The sequence below is a fragment of the Staurois parvus genome, unplaced genomic scaffold, assembly GCF_062004578.1.
Source record: "Staurois parvus isolate SC_StPar_1 unplaced genomic scaffold, SC_StPar_1.0 ptg000172l, whole genome shotgun sequence".
Lineage (NCBI taxonomy): Eukaryota > Metazoa > Chordata > Amphibia > Anura > Ranidae > Staurois > Staurois parvus.
Genome location: NW_028317968.1, coordinates 12,555,104 through 12,574,984, shown reverse-complemented (window position 1 = coordinate 12,574,984; position 19,881 = coordinate 12,555,104). Strand labels below are relative to the sequence as shown.

At 40.5% G+C, this 19,881-nt stretch overlaps 1 protein-coding gene across 1 annotated transcript in view; it reads left to right on the top strand.

Moving 5' to 3' along the window:
• Nucleotides 1-19,881, top strand: part of VAV1 (vav guanine nucleotide exchange factor 1) — a 99,038-nt gene that overhangs the window by 42,261 nt on the left and 36,896 nt on the right. The window contains exons 3-12 of the mRNA XM_089676701.1: nucleotides 6,144-6,202; nucleotides 6,300-6,365; nucleotides 6,578-6,695; nucleotides 6,806-6,898; nucleotides 9,026-9,094; nucleotides 14,631-14,734; nucleotides 16,307-16,406; nucleotides 18,674-18,769; nucleotides 18,855-18,923; nucleotides 19,069-19,155. Of these exons, the coding sequence (XP_089532827.1) occupies nucleotides 6,144-6,202; nucleotides 6,300-6,365; nucleotides 6,578-6,695; nucleotides 6,806-6,898; nucleotides 9,026-9,094; nucleotides 14,631-14,734; nucleotides 16,307-16,406; nucleotides 18,674-18,769; nucleotides 18,855-18,923; nucleotides 19,069-19,155 (861 nt within the window). The remainder of the gene's footprint in view (nucleotides 1-6,143; nucleotides 6,203-6,299; nucleotides 6,366-6,577; nucleotides 6,696-6,805; nucleotides 6,899-9,025; nucleotides 9,095-14,630; nucleotides 14,735-16,306; nucleotides 16,407-18,673; nucleotides 18,770-18,854; nucleotides 18,924-19,068; nucleotides 19,156-19,881) is intronic.

Below are 19,881 nucleotides of genomic sequence, written 5' to 3'. Positions count from 1 at the left end.
AACAATGCTTATGCTGATTTGTAATTTGATCAGCATATGGCTCTGGTGAGTTCATTCATTCCTTCTGGTGGTGGATTATGATCACGGTGTTATTTTATTCACAATAATTTTCAGAGTGACATTTTGTTTGGACTTTGACACATGGACATTTTTTGTTATACTGGCACTATTAAGTTGATTTGATTTTTTTTATTTAATTATTATTTAGCGCATTCCTATATTTATTTATTTATATCTATACCTTGGTTAAGGTTTTTAGGTTTGCTGTTCATATTTTTGTTATTTTCTTTTGCGCTTTTCTTATTTGATTCACTGATACTTAATGTCCTACCTACAGTAACTCAGTCCCTACTACCAGTGTGAACAATGGGCAATGAGCCCTCTCACCAGTCCCCGTGGTGCAGATGTGAGCTCTCACTGTAGAAGGGGCCCCCTCAGTTTCTCCACAGAATGCCTCCAGTGAACAGTGGTAAGAAGTAGAAGGTAGGAGCAAGGGAGTATCTACCGCGAGGCAAACAAGGTGTTTGCTTTGGGCAGCATTTTACAGAGGGGAGGCACTGCCACCAGGCAGAAGGAATGGTGCAGTTGACGGTGGTGCCCTGAAGGTCCTGCAAAGCTGGGCTGAGCCAGAAGAAGCAGAGGATAAAGAGGAACATGACCCCAGAGATGATGAGGAACAAGCCCAGCCGTATGCTCTTGTCCTCGGCCTCCAAGTACTCATAAGCCACCTGGATCTTGGCCAAGGTGCCTGGCCTGTGTGGGGCGGACTTCACAGCAGCATGGCAGCCAGCACAGGTCTGACACACTGCTGGAGGAGAGGAGTTAGGGGGAAAGTCAGCCATGGACTTTGTCATCACTTCCACACTGCGAGGAAATCAGTGGGTGCTATACAGCATCACCCCCACACACCGCTCCCCCTCTACCAAAAGTGTACATTCAGCAACCGGAGACAGGTGAATGCTGAACGGTGCTGATAGTGAAGGAACACTTCTATTTCTAGAGAGCCCCTGTCACCAAGGGAGAGAGGAGTTTAGTATATTATATGGGGAGATAGAGCAGTTCCAATCACCTCCATGGCCACAGGTGTACAAAATCAAGCACCTAGGCAAGCAGACTGCTTCTACAAATATTTGTGAAAGAATGGATCTCTCTCAGGAGCTCAGTGAATTCAAGCCTGGTACCGTGATAGGTTGCCACCTGTGCAATAAGTCCATCCGTGAAATTTCCTTGCTACCAAATATTCCAGGGTCAACTGTTAGTGGTATTATAACAAAGTGGAAGCAACTGGGAATAACAGCAACTTAGCCATGAAGTGGTAGGCCACGTAAAATGACAGAGCAGGGTCAGCACATGCTAAAGCGCACAGTGCGCAGAAGTCGCCAACTGTCTGCAGAGTCAATAGCTAATGACCTCCAAACTTCGTGTGGCCTTCAGATTAGCACAACAACAGTGCATAGAGAGCTTCATGGAATGGGTTTACATGGCCGAGCAGCTGCATCCAAGCCTTACATCACCAAGTGCAATGCAAAGTGTCGGATGCAGTGGTGTAAAGCACGCCGCCACTGGATTCTAGAACAGTGGGGACATGTTCTCTGGAGTGATGAATCACGCTTCTCTGTCTGGCAATCTGATGGATATGTCTGGGTTTGGCAGTTCCCAGAAGAACGGTACTTGCCTGACTGCATTGTGCCAAGCGTAACGTTTGGTGGAGGGGGGGTTATGGTGTGGGGTTGTTTTTCAAGGGTTGGGCTTGGCCCCTTGGTTCCAGTGAAGGGAACTCTTAAGACATCAGCATACCAAGACATTTTGGACAATTTCATGGTCCCAACTTTGTGGGAACAGTTTGGGGATGGCCCTTTCCTGTTCCAACACAACTGCGCACCAGTGCACAAAGCAAGGTCTATAAAGACCTTGAGCGAGTTGGGGGTGGAGGAACTTGGCTGGCCTGCACAGAATCTTGACCTCAACCTGATAGAACACCTTTATGATGATTTAGAGTGGAGACTGCGAGCCAGGCCTTCTTGTCCAACATCAGTGCCTGACCTCACAAATGTGCTTCTGGAAGAATGGTCAAACATTCCCATAGACACAATCCTAAACCTTGTGGACAGCCTTCCCAGAAGAGTTGAAGCTGTTATAGCTGCAAAGGGTGGGCCAACTCAATATTGAACCCTACGGACTAAGACTGGGATGCTATTAAAGTTCATGTGCGTGTAAAGGCAGGTGTCCCAATACTTTTGGCAATATAATGTATGTGTGGAACGCTGGGTATCCCATTATGTGTCTGCCTAGCAGTGCCTCACTCACAGCCACTGGATACTACCCTGAGAAGCTTTCTGGTGCTTCAAGGCAGCCGCTGCTAGTGAGAAAAGTTGTACTACTCACCCACCCACTTCTGCCCTCACCACCAATCACAGAACTGGTATTACTACAATTGCACAATGCATTGCATTCTGTGAATGGTCCCTGGAATCCTATCATTCCATGACTTCACCTCCATTCACAGAAAGAAATGCAAGTTCTGTTGATGGTACAGGGGCGTATCTACCACGAGGCAAACAAGGCATTTGCCTTGGGTGGCATTTTAAATTGGGCCGCACACATGGGTGTGGGCAGCAGGGCCGCCATCGGTGGGGGGGGGGACAGCCGACAAACAAGTAGGGAAACCGGCTGCAGAGGAAGGCAGGAGGGCACTAGGAGCAGTCGGGGGCCGGAGCCTGCCATCAGGCAGACTCCAGTTAGGATCTGCAGTGTGCACCGGGCTGTGCGGGGAGGGTGAGGCTAAGGCGTGCCAGCAGAGGGCCTGTGGAGGAAGAGGATGAAGTCAGGGGAGGAGCCCTGCAGCCCATTGTCTGCAAGCTATTTTCTTCAAAGTTTGAGCGGTTATGTCTCTGCCCCAGAGAAGCAGAATTAGTCTGTGATGGTGAAGGATCCAGTGAGGAGCTGAGAGGATGGTGTCCTGATATTCTGGGTGGTGGTGTGAGTACCAATCCCCCTGTACACTGCACACCACACAGAATGGGGGACTACAAGGACCAGCATAACCCCCCTCCCCCTGTGTCTGAGCAGAGACATGTATTTCTGCTACACTCTGAGTACAATGAAGGGAAAGAGCCCTGTGTGTGTCCATGACCCCCTCCCCCGGGGATCTGTGTTCTCCTACAGCTGCTTAATTGTATGTCTGTGTAAAGAGGGTCTGCCATGACAATGGGCCTCAGAGTTCCCCAGTCAGCCCTGTATTCCACTGGAGTGAAGGAGAGCCAGGTGTTTTGGATGGGCTGATCCATGTGTCTGTAGATTTTAGATGAAATGACATACAGACATACTGCATTTTATCACCGCACACAGAAGGGAACTACATGTTCCCCTCCTGTCATGCTGAACCTCCCCCTCATAACGCTGCCAACCTCAGTTTAGATGGGGGGCAACCGATTTTAGTGTTGCCTAGGGCAGCACAAACCCAAAGTACACCACTGGGTGGGAAAATGCTCCGTTCTCCCAGCGGGAATGGTGCAGATATGATCGCTATGGTTTGTGCTGTGCTGTCCCGGGTGTTTACATCCCCAGGTCTCAGTCTGTGACCACTCACCCAGTGGATGATCCATGTACACCAGGACCAATGTGCACACCTTGACTCCCACGCTGCAAAGAGAATAAGGTTTCCAATGCAGTCTGGTAAAAACTGTTCCATCGCTCCCCTTCCTCCTCAATGTCCTATGGGAATTGTATTGCAAAGGTCCATAGGTCCCATTCTGTGATTGATGTTTCAGACTACAATTCCCATGATCATCAGTATTCTGCATAGAAGTCCATAGGCTTTTCTGAATATAGTTCTCCCTCTGCTGACTGGAATGGATAGTGCAACACAGCATTCAGCATAACAGCAGAAAGTAAACTGTAAAGAGGGAAAGGTCTCCTTCTCCATGTGTCTGCAGTCCAGCACCTGGCTACTCTTGTGATATGTCATGTGTGGTGCTGAATGTGCCCCATGCTGCTGAGAGGGACGCTGAAGCCTTCTTAGCCAGGCCAGGTTGCTGAAGCCAGGAAGTGTCCAAGAATTGGTGTACTGAATTACAGGAGCCAGGAGATTAGGTGCAAACCCAGAGAGCACACCAACAGGAAGCAAAATGGAGTACACATGCACAGTAAAACCACAGAAAGCAAGGCAAACAAAGTAGTGATTGTGTGACAGACTTGCAACAGAATGGCTAAAAAAAAAATGGTGCCAGTTTAAAAAGGTTGGGGCTCTCGCCCCATGGCTGCAACACCAAGCCACTATTTGATATCACGGTACCAGTACACCTTGTAACTTACCAAGGCAGATGTCATGGCAGACTAGCCCCATTATGGCTATGAGCATACATCTGAGGGGGTTTTCAGCTAATTCAGCAATGGCACCACGAGTCAAGGTGGGCACTAATGTCTGATCTGGTGCCATAGTGCAGTCAGGAAGTTTGATAAAAGAACTCACCACATAGGAGATAAGCTTCTTCAATTAGAAATAAGACTTCCATCACTTAAGGACACTAAAATAAAACTGAGGCAATTTGAGAATGGGAGGGGCTATATGCTGCCACTTTTTTTTTTCAGTGTCCAACCACCTGAAGATTGCAGTATATAACCCATGGTTGTGATTATCCTAGTGCTATGGGATATGCTGGTATGTATTGATGATAAAACAATCATAGTTATAATAATGATATTATATAAATACAAAGCCCATTGTTTAAAGTGAGCTTGTCATTTTAATTCAAACATTACATCAATCAATAGGGCCATGGCAGTCATTACCACATCTCTTTATTATTAACATTTAAAGAAAAAAGAAAAATACTTTTTTATAACTAGAAAATGGCTGTTCCCCAGGTCTTAGTCTAAGAAGTCTAGATAAAATTGTCACTTCTATTATCAATCATTACTGAAGAGAAATAAAACCATTCAAAAGGTTGGACTCGTACATAGGTCTCTAGACTCCTGGCTTTCCCTTCAGTGCTTCCCCTTCCACTCCTCAAAGCCCCTCAGTTCTTATACTCACCTTTTCCAGATATCTTCAGGCTGGTTATGTGATGCCACAGGGTCTTTTGCATCTTCACCTCATCCCAAGTCTTGGTGGTCCTCAGTGATGCAAAAAGTGACATTGATGTGGTGATGTCAACTCCATTCTCTACCCATCATGCAGTGAATGCAGGAGACCGTGTTGAAACCCTAAAACCTTGCACTCATAATATGTCCTCACTCATGAATTGAATGACACTAGGCGTCATTTAACCCAGAAGATTGAGGACATCTTGTGACAAAAAGAGATTATGGCAGGGAGCAGCTCTGGATTGATGGTGAGTGTTGCAGCCTGAGTATCTTTCTTTTAAAATCTTGCTTGGTGCATTTTAAAAAATAGCCTGGAATTTGGCTTTACGTTAATCGATTTCACATGGGTAACAAAAGCAATTAAAGAGAATATAGTTCCCATTTAAGGTTCTTACAGACATTTTCATGGTCCCAACTTTGTGGGAACAGTTTGGGGATGGCCTTTTCCTGTTCCAACATGACTGCGCACCAGTGCACAAAGCAAGATCTATAAAGACCTTGAGCGAGTTGGGGGTGGAGAAACTTGGCTGGTCCTGACCTCAACCCAATAGAATAGACTGGAATTTGGCTTTGCGTCAATCGATTTCACATGGGTAACAAAAGCAATTAAAGAGACTATAATTCCCATTTAAGGTTCTTACAGACATGTGCCTGATCGAACAGTTTAAAAAAAAGATTGAATGTCTCTAAGCCTATTGCCTCCTGGGTAATGCCTTTTCAGTAAAAGGATTTATTGACCAGGTAGATGTTCTCTAGCCAATTGCTATTATTTTACCCCAAAAAACAAGCCAGTGTGAGAGCTTGCCGCTCCCTTCGCCATAAGTACAAATGTGTGTTCACCCAATGTGGACATGCATACTTGCATGAAAATAATTCAGCAGCTGGATCCTGCATGGTGTGGTCACCATCTGGTGTTGTAGACATATTTAGATACTGGTTGTCCCTAAATTACCAACATTACTAGGCTGTTGTTTGAAAGAAAGTAGAAAGATTTGTTGTTTATAACATCATACTGTACTTATGGGTGAAATACTCAATCTATTGTTATTCCATTGCAGGTTGTCAACACTCTGTCTATGTTATCCTGGTCTCCGATTGCTCAGAATAAGGGGTTTATGTATGTATCACAGGTTTGATGTCTTGCTTCTGGAACTGCATTTTCAACACTGGAATTAATTTACTTATATATATTATCATTTGATTTTTCTTGCCAGTCCATTTCCTACTGAAGATCTAGAGAATGACGATGACATTTACAGTGGTCTCTCCGATAAGATTGAGTAAGTCAGCCTTATCATATCTTAAGCCACTGAAAGAGGATTCTGCGAATCATTTAACAAATATTAAAAAGCATTAAATTATAATGATTCAATATTATGAAACATTTTAGGCCACCGATATGAGGGAAATTGGAAAAGATATTGTGTTTATATCTTTTTCATATTATTTCTGTCAAAATATCTTAGCAATCACATGCTATCATCTCAAACAGTGACACAGGAGAGGAAGATGAAGATCTCTATGACTGTGTTGATATGGATGAAGAAGAAGGCAATGAAATATATGAAGATCTCATGAATGATGACCAACCTCCTCCAAAAAAAGATGGGGTAAGCACAGATGTATAGATTTTACAGGGGGTATAAGAGATGGGGACTGGGTGTAGAGATTAAAGGGAACCATATTCAGGAGACGCTTTCTTATCTGTGATCCTTAACAGAAAATGACTACAGAAGATATGAAAAGATGCTGCCTCCAGGAACTGTACCAGACAGAGGAGAAATACTCAGACACACTTGGATCCATCTGTCAGGTAATTACAGTTAGGTCCACAAATATTGCGACATCGACACAATTCTAACATTTTTGGCTCTATACACCACCACAATGGATTTGAAATGAAACGAATAAGGTGTGCTTTAACTGCAGACTGTTAGCTTTAATTTGAGGGTATTTACATCCAAATCAGGTGAACGGTGTAGGAATTACAACAGTTTGCATATGTGCCTCCCACTTGTTAAGGGACCAAAAGTAATGGGACAGAATAGTAATCATAAATCAAACTTTCACTTTTTAATACTTGGTTGCAAATCCTTTGCAGTCAATTACAGCCTGAAGTCTGGAACACATAGACATCACCAGACGCTGGGTTTTATCCCTGGTGATGCTCTGCCAGGCCTCTACTGCAACTGTCTTCAGTTCCTGCTTGTTCTTGGGGCATTTTCCCTTCAGTTTTGTCTTCAGCAAGTGAAATGCATGCTCAATCGGATTCAGGTCAGGTGATTGACTTGGCCATTGCATAACATTCCACTTCTTTCCCTTAAAAAACTCTTTGGTTGCTTTTGCAGTCTGCTTTGGGTCATTGTCCATCTGCACTGTGAAGCGGCGTCCAATGAGTTCTGAAGCATTTGGCTGAATGTGAGTAGATAATATTGCCCGAAACACTTCAGAATTCATCCTGCTGCTTTTGTCAGCAGTCACATCATCAATAAATACAAGAGAACCAGTTCCATTGGCAGCCATACATGCCCACGCCATGACACTACCACCACCATGCTTCACTGATGAGATGGTATGCTTAGGATCATGAGCAGTTCCTTTCCTTCTCCATACTCTTCTCATCCCATCTGGTACAAGTTGATCTTGGTCTCATCTGTCCATAGGATGTTGTTCCAGAACTGTGAAGGCTTTTTTAGATGTTGTTTGGCAAACTCTAATCTGGCCTTCCTGTTTTTTAGGCTCCCCAATGGTTTACATCTTGTGGTGAACCCTCTGTATTCACTCTGGTGAAGTCTTCTCTTGATTGTTGACTTTGACACACATACACCTACCTCCTGGAGAGTGTTCTTAATCTGTCCAAATGTTGTGAAGGGTGTTTTCTTCACCAGGGAAAGAATTCTTCAGTCATCCACCACAGTTGTTTTCCGTGGTCTTCCGAGTCTTTTGGTGTTGCTGAGCTCACCGATGCGTTCCTTCTTTTTAAGAATGTTCCAAACAGTTGTTTTGGCCACGCCTAATGTTTTTGCTATCTCTCTGATGGGTTTTTTTGTTTTTTCAGCCCAATGATGGCTTGCTTCACTGATAGTGACAGCTCTTTGGATCTCATCTTGAGAGTTGACAGCAACAGATTCCAAATGCAAATAGCACACTTGAAATGAACTTTGGACCTTTTATCTGCTCATTGTAATTGGGATAATGAGGGAATAACACACACCTGGCCATGGAACAGCTGAGAAGCCAATTGTCCCATTACTTGTGGTCCCTTAACAAGTGGGAGGCACATATGCAAACTGTTGTAATTCCTACACCGTTCACCTGATTTGGATGTAAATACCCTCAAATTAAAGCTGACAGTCTGCAGTTAAAGCACATCTTGTTCCTTTCATTTCAAATCCATTGTGGTGGTGTATAGAGCCAAAAATGTTAGAATTTTGTCGATGTCCCAATATTTATGGACCTGACTGTACATACACAGCAGCAGTAGACAAAATACTCTGCTAAAAAAAAGACAAAAAACAAATATAAAACCCTTACAAAAAATAGCTTGTTAAGGACTGCACTACTTAACAGTCCTCCCCACACTCACAAAACCCTACCATACTATTCCCTCATATTTATTTCCACAACATTAACACCTCTGTGCAGTCCTCCCCATGCTTACACAAACCCTGCCACGCTGTCCCCACACACATATTTCCGTACACATTAAGTAAATATATAATTCTCACTCTCTTATATTTCTCTCTACCTAGTCACCCTTCCCTCTTTCCATGCTGTCCCCCAATTATCCCCATTTCTCAAGTTTTATTCTTATCTCTTAGCCTATCCTCCCTTCTGTCTCCCCACATCATTCACACCCAAGAACCAGATCACTAGTTAAAAAGTAAAAGAGCTAAATATCTTGTTGTAAAAGTGAAACTAGAATTGTCTTTTTTTCCAGTTCTTTATGAAGCCCCTTCATATGTTCCTAAGTGAAAGTGAAATGACCAGTGTCTTCATCAACATAGAGGTGACTATATGCTGAGCTTGAAATGTATATATTTTGGCAGATTTGGGTGAATGCAAGTAGCACAAATAACAGATCCTTTAAATTATGTTATCCACATCAAGCAGGCTCCACACCTACTTTATGATAGGCATGGGAAATGAAGACGCAAAAAACAATTGTATACCAGTTGGTATCTTTTATTTATTTTGCTATTTACACAAAGAATGTTGGTGTTTGTTCCTGGGTTTAGACAAGGATTTTCTTGCAACCTGTAAGGGCTCATGTACACGGGACATTTGGAAAACTCTTCTGAACGATGGAAACTGACTGCTGGAAAATGTAGGTTAAAAACATCTGTTTAACCGCGTTTGCATAATGCGTTTATTTGCGTTTAGAAGCGTTTTTAAAAGATAACCTCAGGAGACCTTCCCATATGCCAAGAATGCACTGAAAAATAGTAAATAATTAACTATTTCAGAAATTTTGAGAGAAATAGAGAGAGCAGAAGCAGAGAGAGCAGTATGTGTTGAGATGACCTGTCTTTTCTGGTTGTATTCACTATGGATCCCATCATGAGAATAATGCAGCACGTTCTACCATTTTTTTCCTTCACGTGAAACCTGAAACTGACTGCGCTGGTGTACCGGGTCCATTTGAATACATGGAAAACACTTTGCATGCATTTCTGATGATGAAAAAAGGCACTGGATAGCATCTGGACATGGAACAGTTAAAAATGCTTCTAAACACGGTCAACTGCGTTTACAAACGTTTGCCGTTTGAAACGCTGGTAAAATCTACTCCTGAACGCAAGTTTGGTGCTTTAAAAAAAACGACTGTAAACTCATCTGCCTGTAAACGACATACATGGACACATAGGAAAACATTAGGGAGAGTTCAGGGGCTGCTGAAAAAACATTGAACAGCTCCTGAATGTGAGTTTAGCAACTGCAGTGTACATGAGCCCTTAATGTTAGGAGGATGCCTGTGCAACTTCTGTACTGTACAATATATATACTGTACCAATATTCAGCTGCATAAATCATGTACAAATGCATATTTTCATAATAACATGCAAAAAAGAAATTAGTGGGGGAGATTTACTAAAACTGGAGCACTCAGAATCTTGTGCAGCTGTGCATGGTAGCCAAGCAGCTTCTAACTTCAGCTTGTTCAATTAAGCTTTGGCAATAAGACCTGGAAGCCGATTGGTTTCTGTACAAAGTTGCACCAGATTTTGCACTCTCCAGTTTTAGTAAATAACCCCAATGTGCAAAAAATGTTAACATGCAAAATAATTTTCACAAACAACAAATGCAAACAAAATGTAAATCTGACAGTGTCCACATTGACACCGGGTACCGGTGATTGACAGCGGAGGCGTACACCCCTATCCGGGAATGCAAAATCATGTATATATAAGTGATTTTGCGCACCCCTGCCACCCTATAGCAGTATTTCTACTATAGGGCGGCAGGAAAGCGTTTAATAAAAGTTTTTGTTCTTGGAGTTCAGTTAAGTAAAAAAGAGTCGTGGAATTTGTAAGTTTTCTGTGCTGTAGTAGAAGAATGCTCTATTTTTGCAGTGTATGATATGTATGGTTATCTATAGTATAAGCTTTTTTTTAAAATTAGATTATTTTTATTGAAGTTTCAACATTACTCTGTGATCAATGAGTATTACTGACGGGGAGGAGAACTGTATGTAAAGAATAGAGTTCTCTACCCTGTCAGCTCTTGCACACTGCTTTGTATGGCTCTGCATAGCAGAGCCATACAAATCAGTGTGCTTACAGTTGAAAGCACATACACAGCTTACTGTGAAATAGCACACAGTTAACCCTTTGATTGCCCCACATGTTAACCCCTTCCTGCCCAGTGCCATTAGTATAGTGTCAGTGTTTTTTATTAGCACTCATCACTGTATTGTTGTCACTGAGGATGTCAGTGACACCAAGTCAGTTCCCCCTAGTGTCAGAATATCCAGCTCAGTCCCGCTAAAAGTTGCTGATCGCCACCATTACTATTAAAAAAAAAATTCCAGTGTATATGCCGCCATTTGTAGACGCTATAACTTTCATGTAAACCAATTAATTTACATGTACTGGGATTTTTTTTTTAGCAGAATACATTTTGGCCTAAATTTATGCCGAAATTTGATTCTTTTAAATTTTTTTACTGGACATGTTAAATAGCAAAAAGTCAAAAATATAGTTTTTTTTTTCTCAAAATTATCGGTCTTTTTTTTCTATAGCGCAAAAAATAAAAATGCACAGGCAATCAAAAACCACCAAAAGAAAGCTCTAATCATGGGAAAAAAAAGGTAATCAGTTTCATTTGGGTGCAGCATTGCATGACCGCACAATTGTCAGTTAAAGTAATGCAGCACCGTAATGCAAAAAGTGGCCTGGTCAGGAAGGGCAAGTGGTTCAAATATATTTTTTTACAGCCACAAAGGATAAAAATGTACTTGGTGTGCATCAAATGCCTTTGTCAATTATAAAACTGAGAAAATTTTAATTTTATGAAAAAAATAAGGTAATTGTGAAATTGATAGCAGCAACAAGTCTCAAAAAAGTTGGGAAGGGGAAATAAAAGCTGCCAAAACACAACCCCAATTCCAAAAATGTAGGATAGGATCATGTTTACCGCAGTGTAGCATCTCCTCTTTTAACAATGCTCTGTAAATGTCTGGGAACTGAGAAGACAAGTTGCTGGAGTTTTTGGGGAGGAATGTTGACCGATTCTTGTCTGCTCTAAAACCTGGATACACAGTATCTTTAATATACAGTATCTTTGAGTATTGATGGTGCTTTTCTAGATGTGCAAGCTGTCCATTCCATACACACTAATGCACCCCCATACCGTCAGAGATGCTGGCTTTTGAACTGAGCGCTGATAACAAGCTGGAAGTTCCCCTGACTCTTTAGTGCAAAGGATGTGGCGCCCATGGCTGCCAAAAAGAATGTCAAATTTGGATTAATCTGACCACAGAACAGTTTTCCATTTTGCAACAAACCATTTTAAATCAGCTTTGGCCCAGAGAAGACGGCAGCGTTTCTGGATCATGTTCTTGGATATGGCTTCTTCTTTGTATGATAGATCTTTACCTTGCGCTTTTGGATGTCACAGCAAATTGTGTTCAAAGATAGAGATTTTTGGAAGAATTCCTGAGTCCACTCAGTGATGCCCATCACAAAATCATGCCTGTTTATGCAAATTCTTTATTTAAAGTATCCAGTATTCATAAAGAACAATGGAACTTCCAGTAGAAAGCCAAGTTTACATAGTAAAACAGTAATAAGTAAAAAACCCGCAGCATACAGTGTATACATCATAAAGTGCAGATAGAACCAATTAAGGAGATCCAACTACAGTATGGGCAATCTATTATGCCTGTTTTTAATGCAGTGCTGTCTCAGGGCCCGAAGATCATTGGCATCCAATATTGCATTTTGTCCTTGTTCCTTGAGCACGGAGACTTCTCCAGACTCTCAGAATCATTTGATGATATTATGATGATATATTTAAGGTCTTTGCAATTTTACATTGAGGAGCATTATTCTGAAAAATTTCGACAATTTTTACACACAGCTTTTCACAGATTGGCTATCTTTACTTCTGATACACTCTGATTCTCCAATATGCTCTTTTTATACCAAATCATGTTACCGACCTATTGCCAATGATCCTAATTCGTTGAATAATGTTCTTCCAGCTCTTCCTTGTTAGTACCACTTACTTTGCCAGCTTTTTGTTGCCCAGTTCCAACTTCTCTGAGACGTGATGCTGCCATCAATTTCACAATCACCTTTTTTTTTTTTTAAATGGTACATCTTCTGTAATCATTTGATATGATTTTTATATTCTATTGTGAATAAAATGTGTTTACAAGATTTGTAAATTATTGCATTCTGTTTTTATGTAGATTTTACACAGCGTTCAAACTTTTTTGGAATTGGGGTTGCAATATATATACTGTATAATATATATATATCATATATATATATATATGATATATATATATGATATATATATACATTTCTTGTGCATTACTGAACCAGAACTAGCATCTAGTTAACTTCCAAAGTAGCAGGACGCTGAACATCCAGATCACTCTTCTTTTCTGACATCAGTGTGATTGTATCTGTAGTAGGTGCTTGCAGAGTGGTTTAGAGGGGCTTTGGTGTAGGAGCGTTTAGTCAGAATCTTTTCAGCTACGGTAGGTTGCTTTGATGGCCAGGGGCTGAGTGTTTGATTGACACCTGCATCCAAATAACGATGATGACAGAAAGAAGATATCCTAAAGTGAACCTGGAGACCCTATGGATTTTGCTAATGTCCACCAATAGTTTGCCTATAATAGTGATGGGGGTAACATGGATGACCTTTGACTGTTACACCAGAAGTCTGAAGTGATCATGGAGGGCCCTACCTGTTATTATAGGGGTAAACATGCTCTAGAAGTAACTTCATTCACTGGGGGCTGAGGCTAGAAGTGGTTGTCACCAGACCTGAAAGATGCTGTTTTACTGGATTCTCCAAAATGTTGTGAGGATCTACAGTGTATACTGTATCAGATGGCTGTCTGGTATATGGTGAAGCACATTCTCCAAGGCTACCATCAGATACTTAACTGGAAGAACTTCTATGGATTTAAAAGTCCCAATTCCCTCCTGTTGGCTTGGAAATATTGGGTAAGCAGTTTGTAATGCATCTGGTTTCCTGTGCAGTGGAAGCAGATCTGGCCACCAATTCTCACATTTTAAGAATTATTTCACATGCCTTTCCAATAAAGTGGAAGCATCTGGGGAAGATAGTTACATAGTTAGTCTGGCTGAAAAAAGACAAACGTCCAATCAGTACAACCATAGAAAAAAAAAAAGTTATAATCCTATACCCACAGTTGATCCAGAGGAAGGCAAAAAAAACCTCCCAGCAAAGCACGATTTAATTTGCTCCTGCTAGGAAAAAAGTTCTAACTACCTTTCAAGATTTGGACTAAATCTAAACTCAGACAACTGTAATTTACTCTATTCTTCCAATAAATACTTGGGACAAATAGTCGAACACAATGCAGTAAAACCCAACCCTAACTAAAGCAGCACTCTTCAGAACTGACCTCCACTTTATACCATTGCCAAAGAAAAGAGCTTTTTTGGTAATGGTAGGATGAATCTTAAAGATGTTTTATAAAGGACTGTGAATTGTTAGTTACTCCTATCTGGGTACCAATCATTAGCATAAAAAAAAGTGTTGCCGAAGGTCCCACACAGAAGAAAGTAGTCTTTGCGTCCACCTGATATTGGCAAGTTTATTTTTTAAACTTTTTTTTGGCTGGCGAAGCAATCACTGACAGAGTAGGAATATAACCTGTGAGGTTTACCTAGGAATCTTTCCCAAGTTGTTGTTATAGCTTTTCCATGCATGAAAGCATTCTGTGACCAAATAAAAAGAACCACTATATTTGACGACATTACGTATTTGTCTAATTCAATATGATTTTTAAATCTATTCAGCACTACAGTGTGCAACTACATGATCTCTCTCTGTTTCAGGATTTAAGAAAACTTCATCAAGACTTTCTGGCAGAAATGAAGTCATGCATCTCACCCAAAAACACACACAGCTTGTATCAAGTTTTCCTCCGCAATAAGGAGAAGTAAGATCTTCATATGTTTTCAGGCTTATACTGGAAAATAGGCATCTGAAACACAGTTCTATAAATGTAAAGTCGTCTTTATTTGTTACCAAACACAAACCAGGGTTTTTTTTTAAGAGCAAGCAAAACTTATCAGTTTCTTTTCAGTGCATAACAGTCTCAAAACACAGCAAAGCACTTTGCTTCAGATTGTAAAGTTTATCTCACAGGGCTCACCAACCAGGAGAAGGTCTGAGATATGCAGGTATTTTAGGGACCTCTAGAGTCTAGTCTTACAAATACTGTAGCTCTCTCCTCTTCACCCAGAGCCCCTGACTCAACTGTTTAAAGTGGAGCTCCACCCAAAAGGGGTAGTTCCACTTTAAGGATTGGCCCCTGCTCCCTATTAAGGAATGACACCTTTGAGGGGGGCTGGAGTGGATACCCAAAACTGACAGGTACCCACTCCCACTTCCGCTGTGATTGCCTAGGCGACTACAGGACCATTCACAAAGCGCAGTGCTATTCGGGCATGCGCAGTGGGTACCCGGCTGTGAAGCTGCAAGCTGTCACAGCTGGGTGCCCACACTGAAGATGCCGGTGCCAGGAACACAGGGCGGCCAGTGAAACTGGCTGGGGGGGGGGGGAATAGCGCGGGACCAAGGGACAGGTAAGTGTTCATTTTTTAAAAGTCAGCAGCTACAGTTTTTGTAGCTGCTGACTTTTATTTTGTGTTATTTTCACTGGAACTCCACTTTACGGGCTTCTTTACAGGGGTGGCAATAAAAATAGGCAGTTGAACTATGGTTTTACCACTCTTACCCTTAAAATGCAACAATGGCCATATAGAGGCTTGCAGTTTCAACATTGTTTTCCCATTCAAAAGACCCATTCAAATGTCAAAATAACCAAGAATTTAGGAAGTAGCAGTATGGCTTTCTGAATGCCTGGCAGCTGCTTCTGTACTGCTCTCTGAAAAGTGATCCACCAGAAGAGGTAAGGGCTGCTACCTGGGTGAATGAGCCTTCCCAAATGAACCCTTCTAAGCCTTGCTCCATATTGATGCTCCACAATGTGTATTGCATAGTCACAAGGACAGATTCTACCATTCAAAATTGAAATTTTTATTTTCCGTTCTGCTAAACTTTTATAATTTATGTTGCTGTCCATGTTTGTTCAAACTTTCATAAGAACCACAAAGTGTTCTTTCCCTATGGAGCATATGAATATGAAGAAGATTTGTATTTTGTAGTGGATACAGTTATATGTTCAGTTTTTGTGAAAACACAAACAGAATATTATCTCATAATTGAGTCGCACTCATTTGACATTTTGGAAATGGTCAGATAATATACCATTGCTCAGGTATAAACCCAGGTGTGTAATCATATAAAACTGAATATATATTCTCATGGTATATGGAGGATCTTTTGATGGCTAAAGCACTATATGTATTTTTATGTGACTGCCATATAACTGTAAAGTACATTACACAATCCTAATTTTCCTTACACTTACCAATACTATGTTTTTGGGTTAAGAAATATATACTTTATAAACAACACCTACATGTATGGTATTTCCATCCAACAGGTTTCTAATTTATGGTCAATACTGTAGTCAAGTAGAATCTGCCTCTAAAATGTTGGATCAGACATCACAGGAACACGAGGATGTCAAGATGAAGCTTGAGGTAATTTGTGGTGATAAAACAAACAGAATATCTTCTTCTCCAGATTTTATCTGGGATTATAGCCACAGATTATAGCCACAGATAGCCACAGTGGGATAAAGTAAAGACCAAGGCTTGTTGGTGCAATTGTGTTCGGATAACACCTGATAAACTGGTGTTTGAGGTGTCTATTTATACTTTTAATTATTTGTGTACATGGAGACAGCAGTTTTGATCCTCTTATCTACATGCTTTTGCAAGCAATAGGGGTTGTGCAGTTATGATTGGCAGCTACAACCCATGTGATCTAGGGTGATAAAATGCAGTCTATCCACGATAGAAACAAACCAAAAAAGCTACAAGCAGCTACTCAATCGTCTATACATTAAACTCAAAAAAGCAGCACTAATCAATATTAGATAAACATTCAAAAATAAATAAAGTGCAAGTAAATAAAGCATCTGATCAATATATTGTGCATTAAAAAAGATTAAAGTGCATAAAGTCCAAAGTGCAAATATTAGAATATGTGCAAAAAGTCCATTTTGAATATATAAATTAAGTAAGTCCAATATTAAAGTGCTAAAATAAAAGCGATCCACAAATGTGCAACCAATTACTCTTCATATGTGAAGTGGTGGAATAAACTCAAACACCAGTTGTCTTTCGCCTTTTACCAGAAATGGTGGACCATCATATTATAAATGGTCAAATGCGCCCATGAAACTCCTCCATGGGTAACATCTACTCAGCACAGAAGCAGAAATCCATCAACAGTAAGAGATAGAAAAAAAATTCACTCATCTGCTCTAGCAAGGCAGCAGGATGAAAATGTTTTTTCAAAGCTTTGAGTAATCGATCTGTCATCCGACAAGTAATAAGATCCGAGGTCAGATGTCAGTAAACACTGACAGAAATATTTCAAACTACACGCACAGTTCGCTAACAGCTTCCTTGTTATTTGCTATTGTTCACTACTGAATAGGGACAGCCTGAGATGCAGCACGACCGGCCAATCAGCATGTGATCTAGGGTGCCTAGGTTGGCTGCTAGGGAACATCAGTTTTTTTATTCATGGCAAGGAACAGGTCATTTTGTAGTTGAAATAATGTGATTTGGCCAGAGGCGGACTGACAACTCATGGGGCCCCTGGGCAGTAGGGGATCATGGGGCCCTGTGTCCTCACCCACACTCAAACCACACCCAAAAAAGCCTATGAAAGGTACTAGGGGCATCTCATGGGGCCGCCTACTGACCCTGGGCCCTCGAGCAGTGCCCGAATTCCCAAATGGTCAGTCCCCCCCAGGATTTGGCAATGCTGCCATGTGCCCTACTGAATGATTGAAGGTGTGAGTGTCCATAAATCACTTTATACAACTGGACCATCTGTAATTGTGCCTTTGCTGGAATAGTGAGCAGTAAGGACAAAACAATCCATAAGATAAACAATATTTACTTTAAATATCAATAGTACTATTGCCTAAATTAGTTTTTATACGATATTCAATACACCAAAACTGATAAACATGCTATTGGCTGAGTATAACACCCATGTTGCTGACTTTATTTCAGGAGAACAGTAGCAAAGGCTGGGAAGCCGCCCCAGAAAACTGATTCTTCACTGAGATCCTTTTGACAAGTGGTATCTGAAGTTTACATACTGTCCACATGTACAGTATCGTAAGATAAATAATCATTAGCTGGTTCCAGAATAATCGGCTGAATCAGCATTGACACAGCCCCAGATGATTCACATTGGCTCACAATTGATATGATCCAAAAATATTTAGACAGTATAAAGGTGAATAAAGCACCTGGACCGGATGGCATACACCCACGGGTCCTTTAAGAATTGAGCTCTGTCATTTCAAAGCCATTGGTTCTAATTTTTAGGGACTCTTTAATGACTGGCATAGCACCACTGGATTGGCGTAAGGCCAATGTGGTGCCTATATTTAAAAAGGGTTCAAAATCTTTATCAAGTAATTATAGACCTGTTAGTTTAACTTCTATAATTGGGAAGATACTGGAGAGTTTATTAAAAGACCACATAGATGAGTTCTTGTTGGAAAAAAATATTTTGGATCATGCTTTGCTGGGTTTTTTTGCCTTCCTCTGGATCAACTGTGGGTATAGGATTATAACTTTTTTTCTATGGCACCAATAATCTTATGTCTTTTTGGTAACTAAATATTTTAGAAATGTTCTAGTTAACATTTTAATTAACATTTAGTTAACATTTTAATTTATGCAAAAGGTCCAAAGCAGCTATATATCTGGTTTTTCAGGAATGTTCTCAAAGGGCAAACAATGGTCGTTTCTCTCTACGGGATTTGCTGATGGTGCCCATGCAACGAGTTTTAAAGTATCATCTTTTGCTGCAGGTACTGGTATCTGTTTATTATAAGGAATATCTACTGAGCTACTTATATAGCCAAGTTCTCATTGCTCTTTGCCTATTCCATCCAGGAGCTGGTAAAACACACAGTGGAACTGACAGAGAAGGAGAATTTAAAGCAAGCACTGGATGCCATGAGGGTAAAGAATTTGTATATACAGAATATTGAACTAAATGTTCAATGTTGAGGCATTATAAACTAAATAACCTGAAAATTTTAGCTATACAATTGTATATGAAATGTTCAGTTTATAAATAAAATATGTACATGTGGTTTCTCCCTAGGATTTGGCTCAATGTGTTAATGAGGTGAAAAGGGACAATGAGATGTTGAAGCAACTTACTACCTTCCAGTTATCTATTGAATATTTGGTATGCCTGTGATGATAAATTCATATTGTTCTGATTGAAAATGCAAACATCCTTGTAAAACTTGATTTATGTAGAAGAAAAATGGATGTATAAAATGAATGCTCTATTGAATTTAGAGATAGTGGATATTGTGCTGAGTGGTGGTGGTGGTGGAAGGAGGGGGTAATGGCAGAGCTCCATGTTCAGTGTAGTAAACACCTGTTACTGAATGGGGAATCCTGGAGTGGTCTACATAATGAATGATAACACTAGAACACGTACAGTCATGGCCAAAAATATTGGCACCCCTGCATTTCTATTAGATACTGCACCACTTCACCCAGAAAATGGTTGCAGTTAAAATGCTTAGGCATTCTCATGTTTATTTATTTTGTTTGTATTGGTATAAGACAAAAAAATTGAAAAACAAAAAGCCAAAACAGACACAAAAAATTTTTTTTATGAAAAAGGTGGACCTTTATTGAAAAGTTCTTGCACATTATGACACATCATTAATTTTTACTGCAAACTTGTACAGTTCCTCAAAGATCTACTTTAAGTACAAGCTTTAGTTCAAATATATTTTTTTTTGCTGACAAATACAGATGGGCAGAAGAATAAGGGTAAATATATATATATATATATATATATATATATATATATATATATATATATATATATATAAACCTGCGCTAATAGGAACCACAATGAATAATCAATAATCTAAAATGAGGTGTAAAACATATA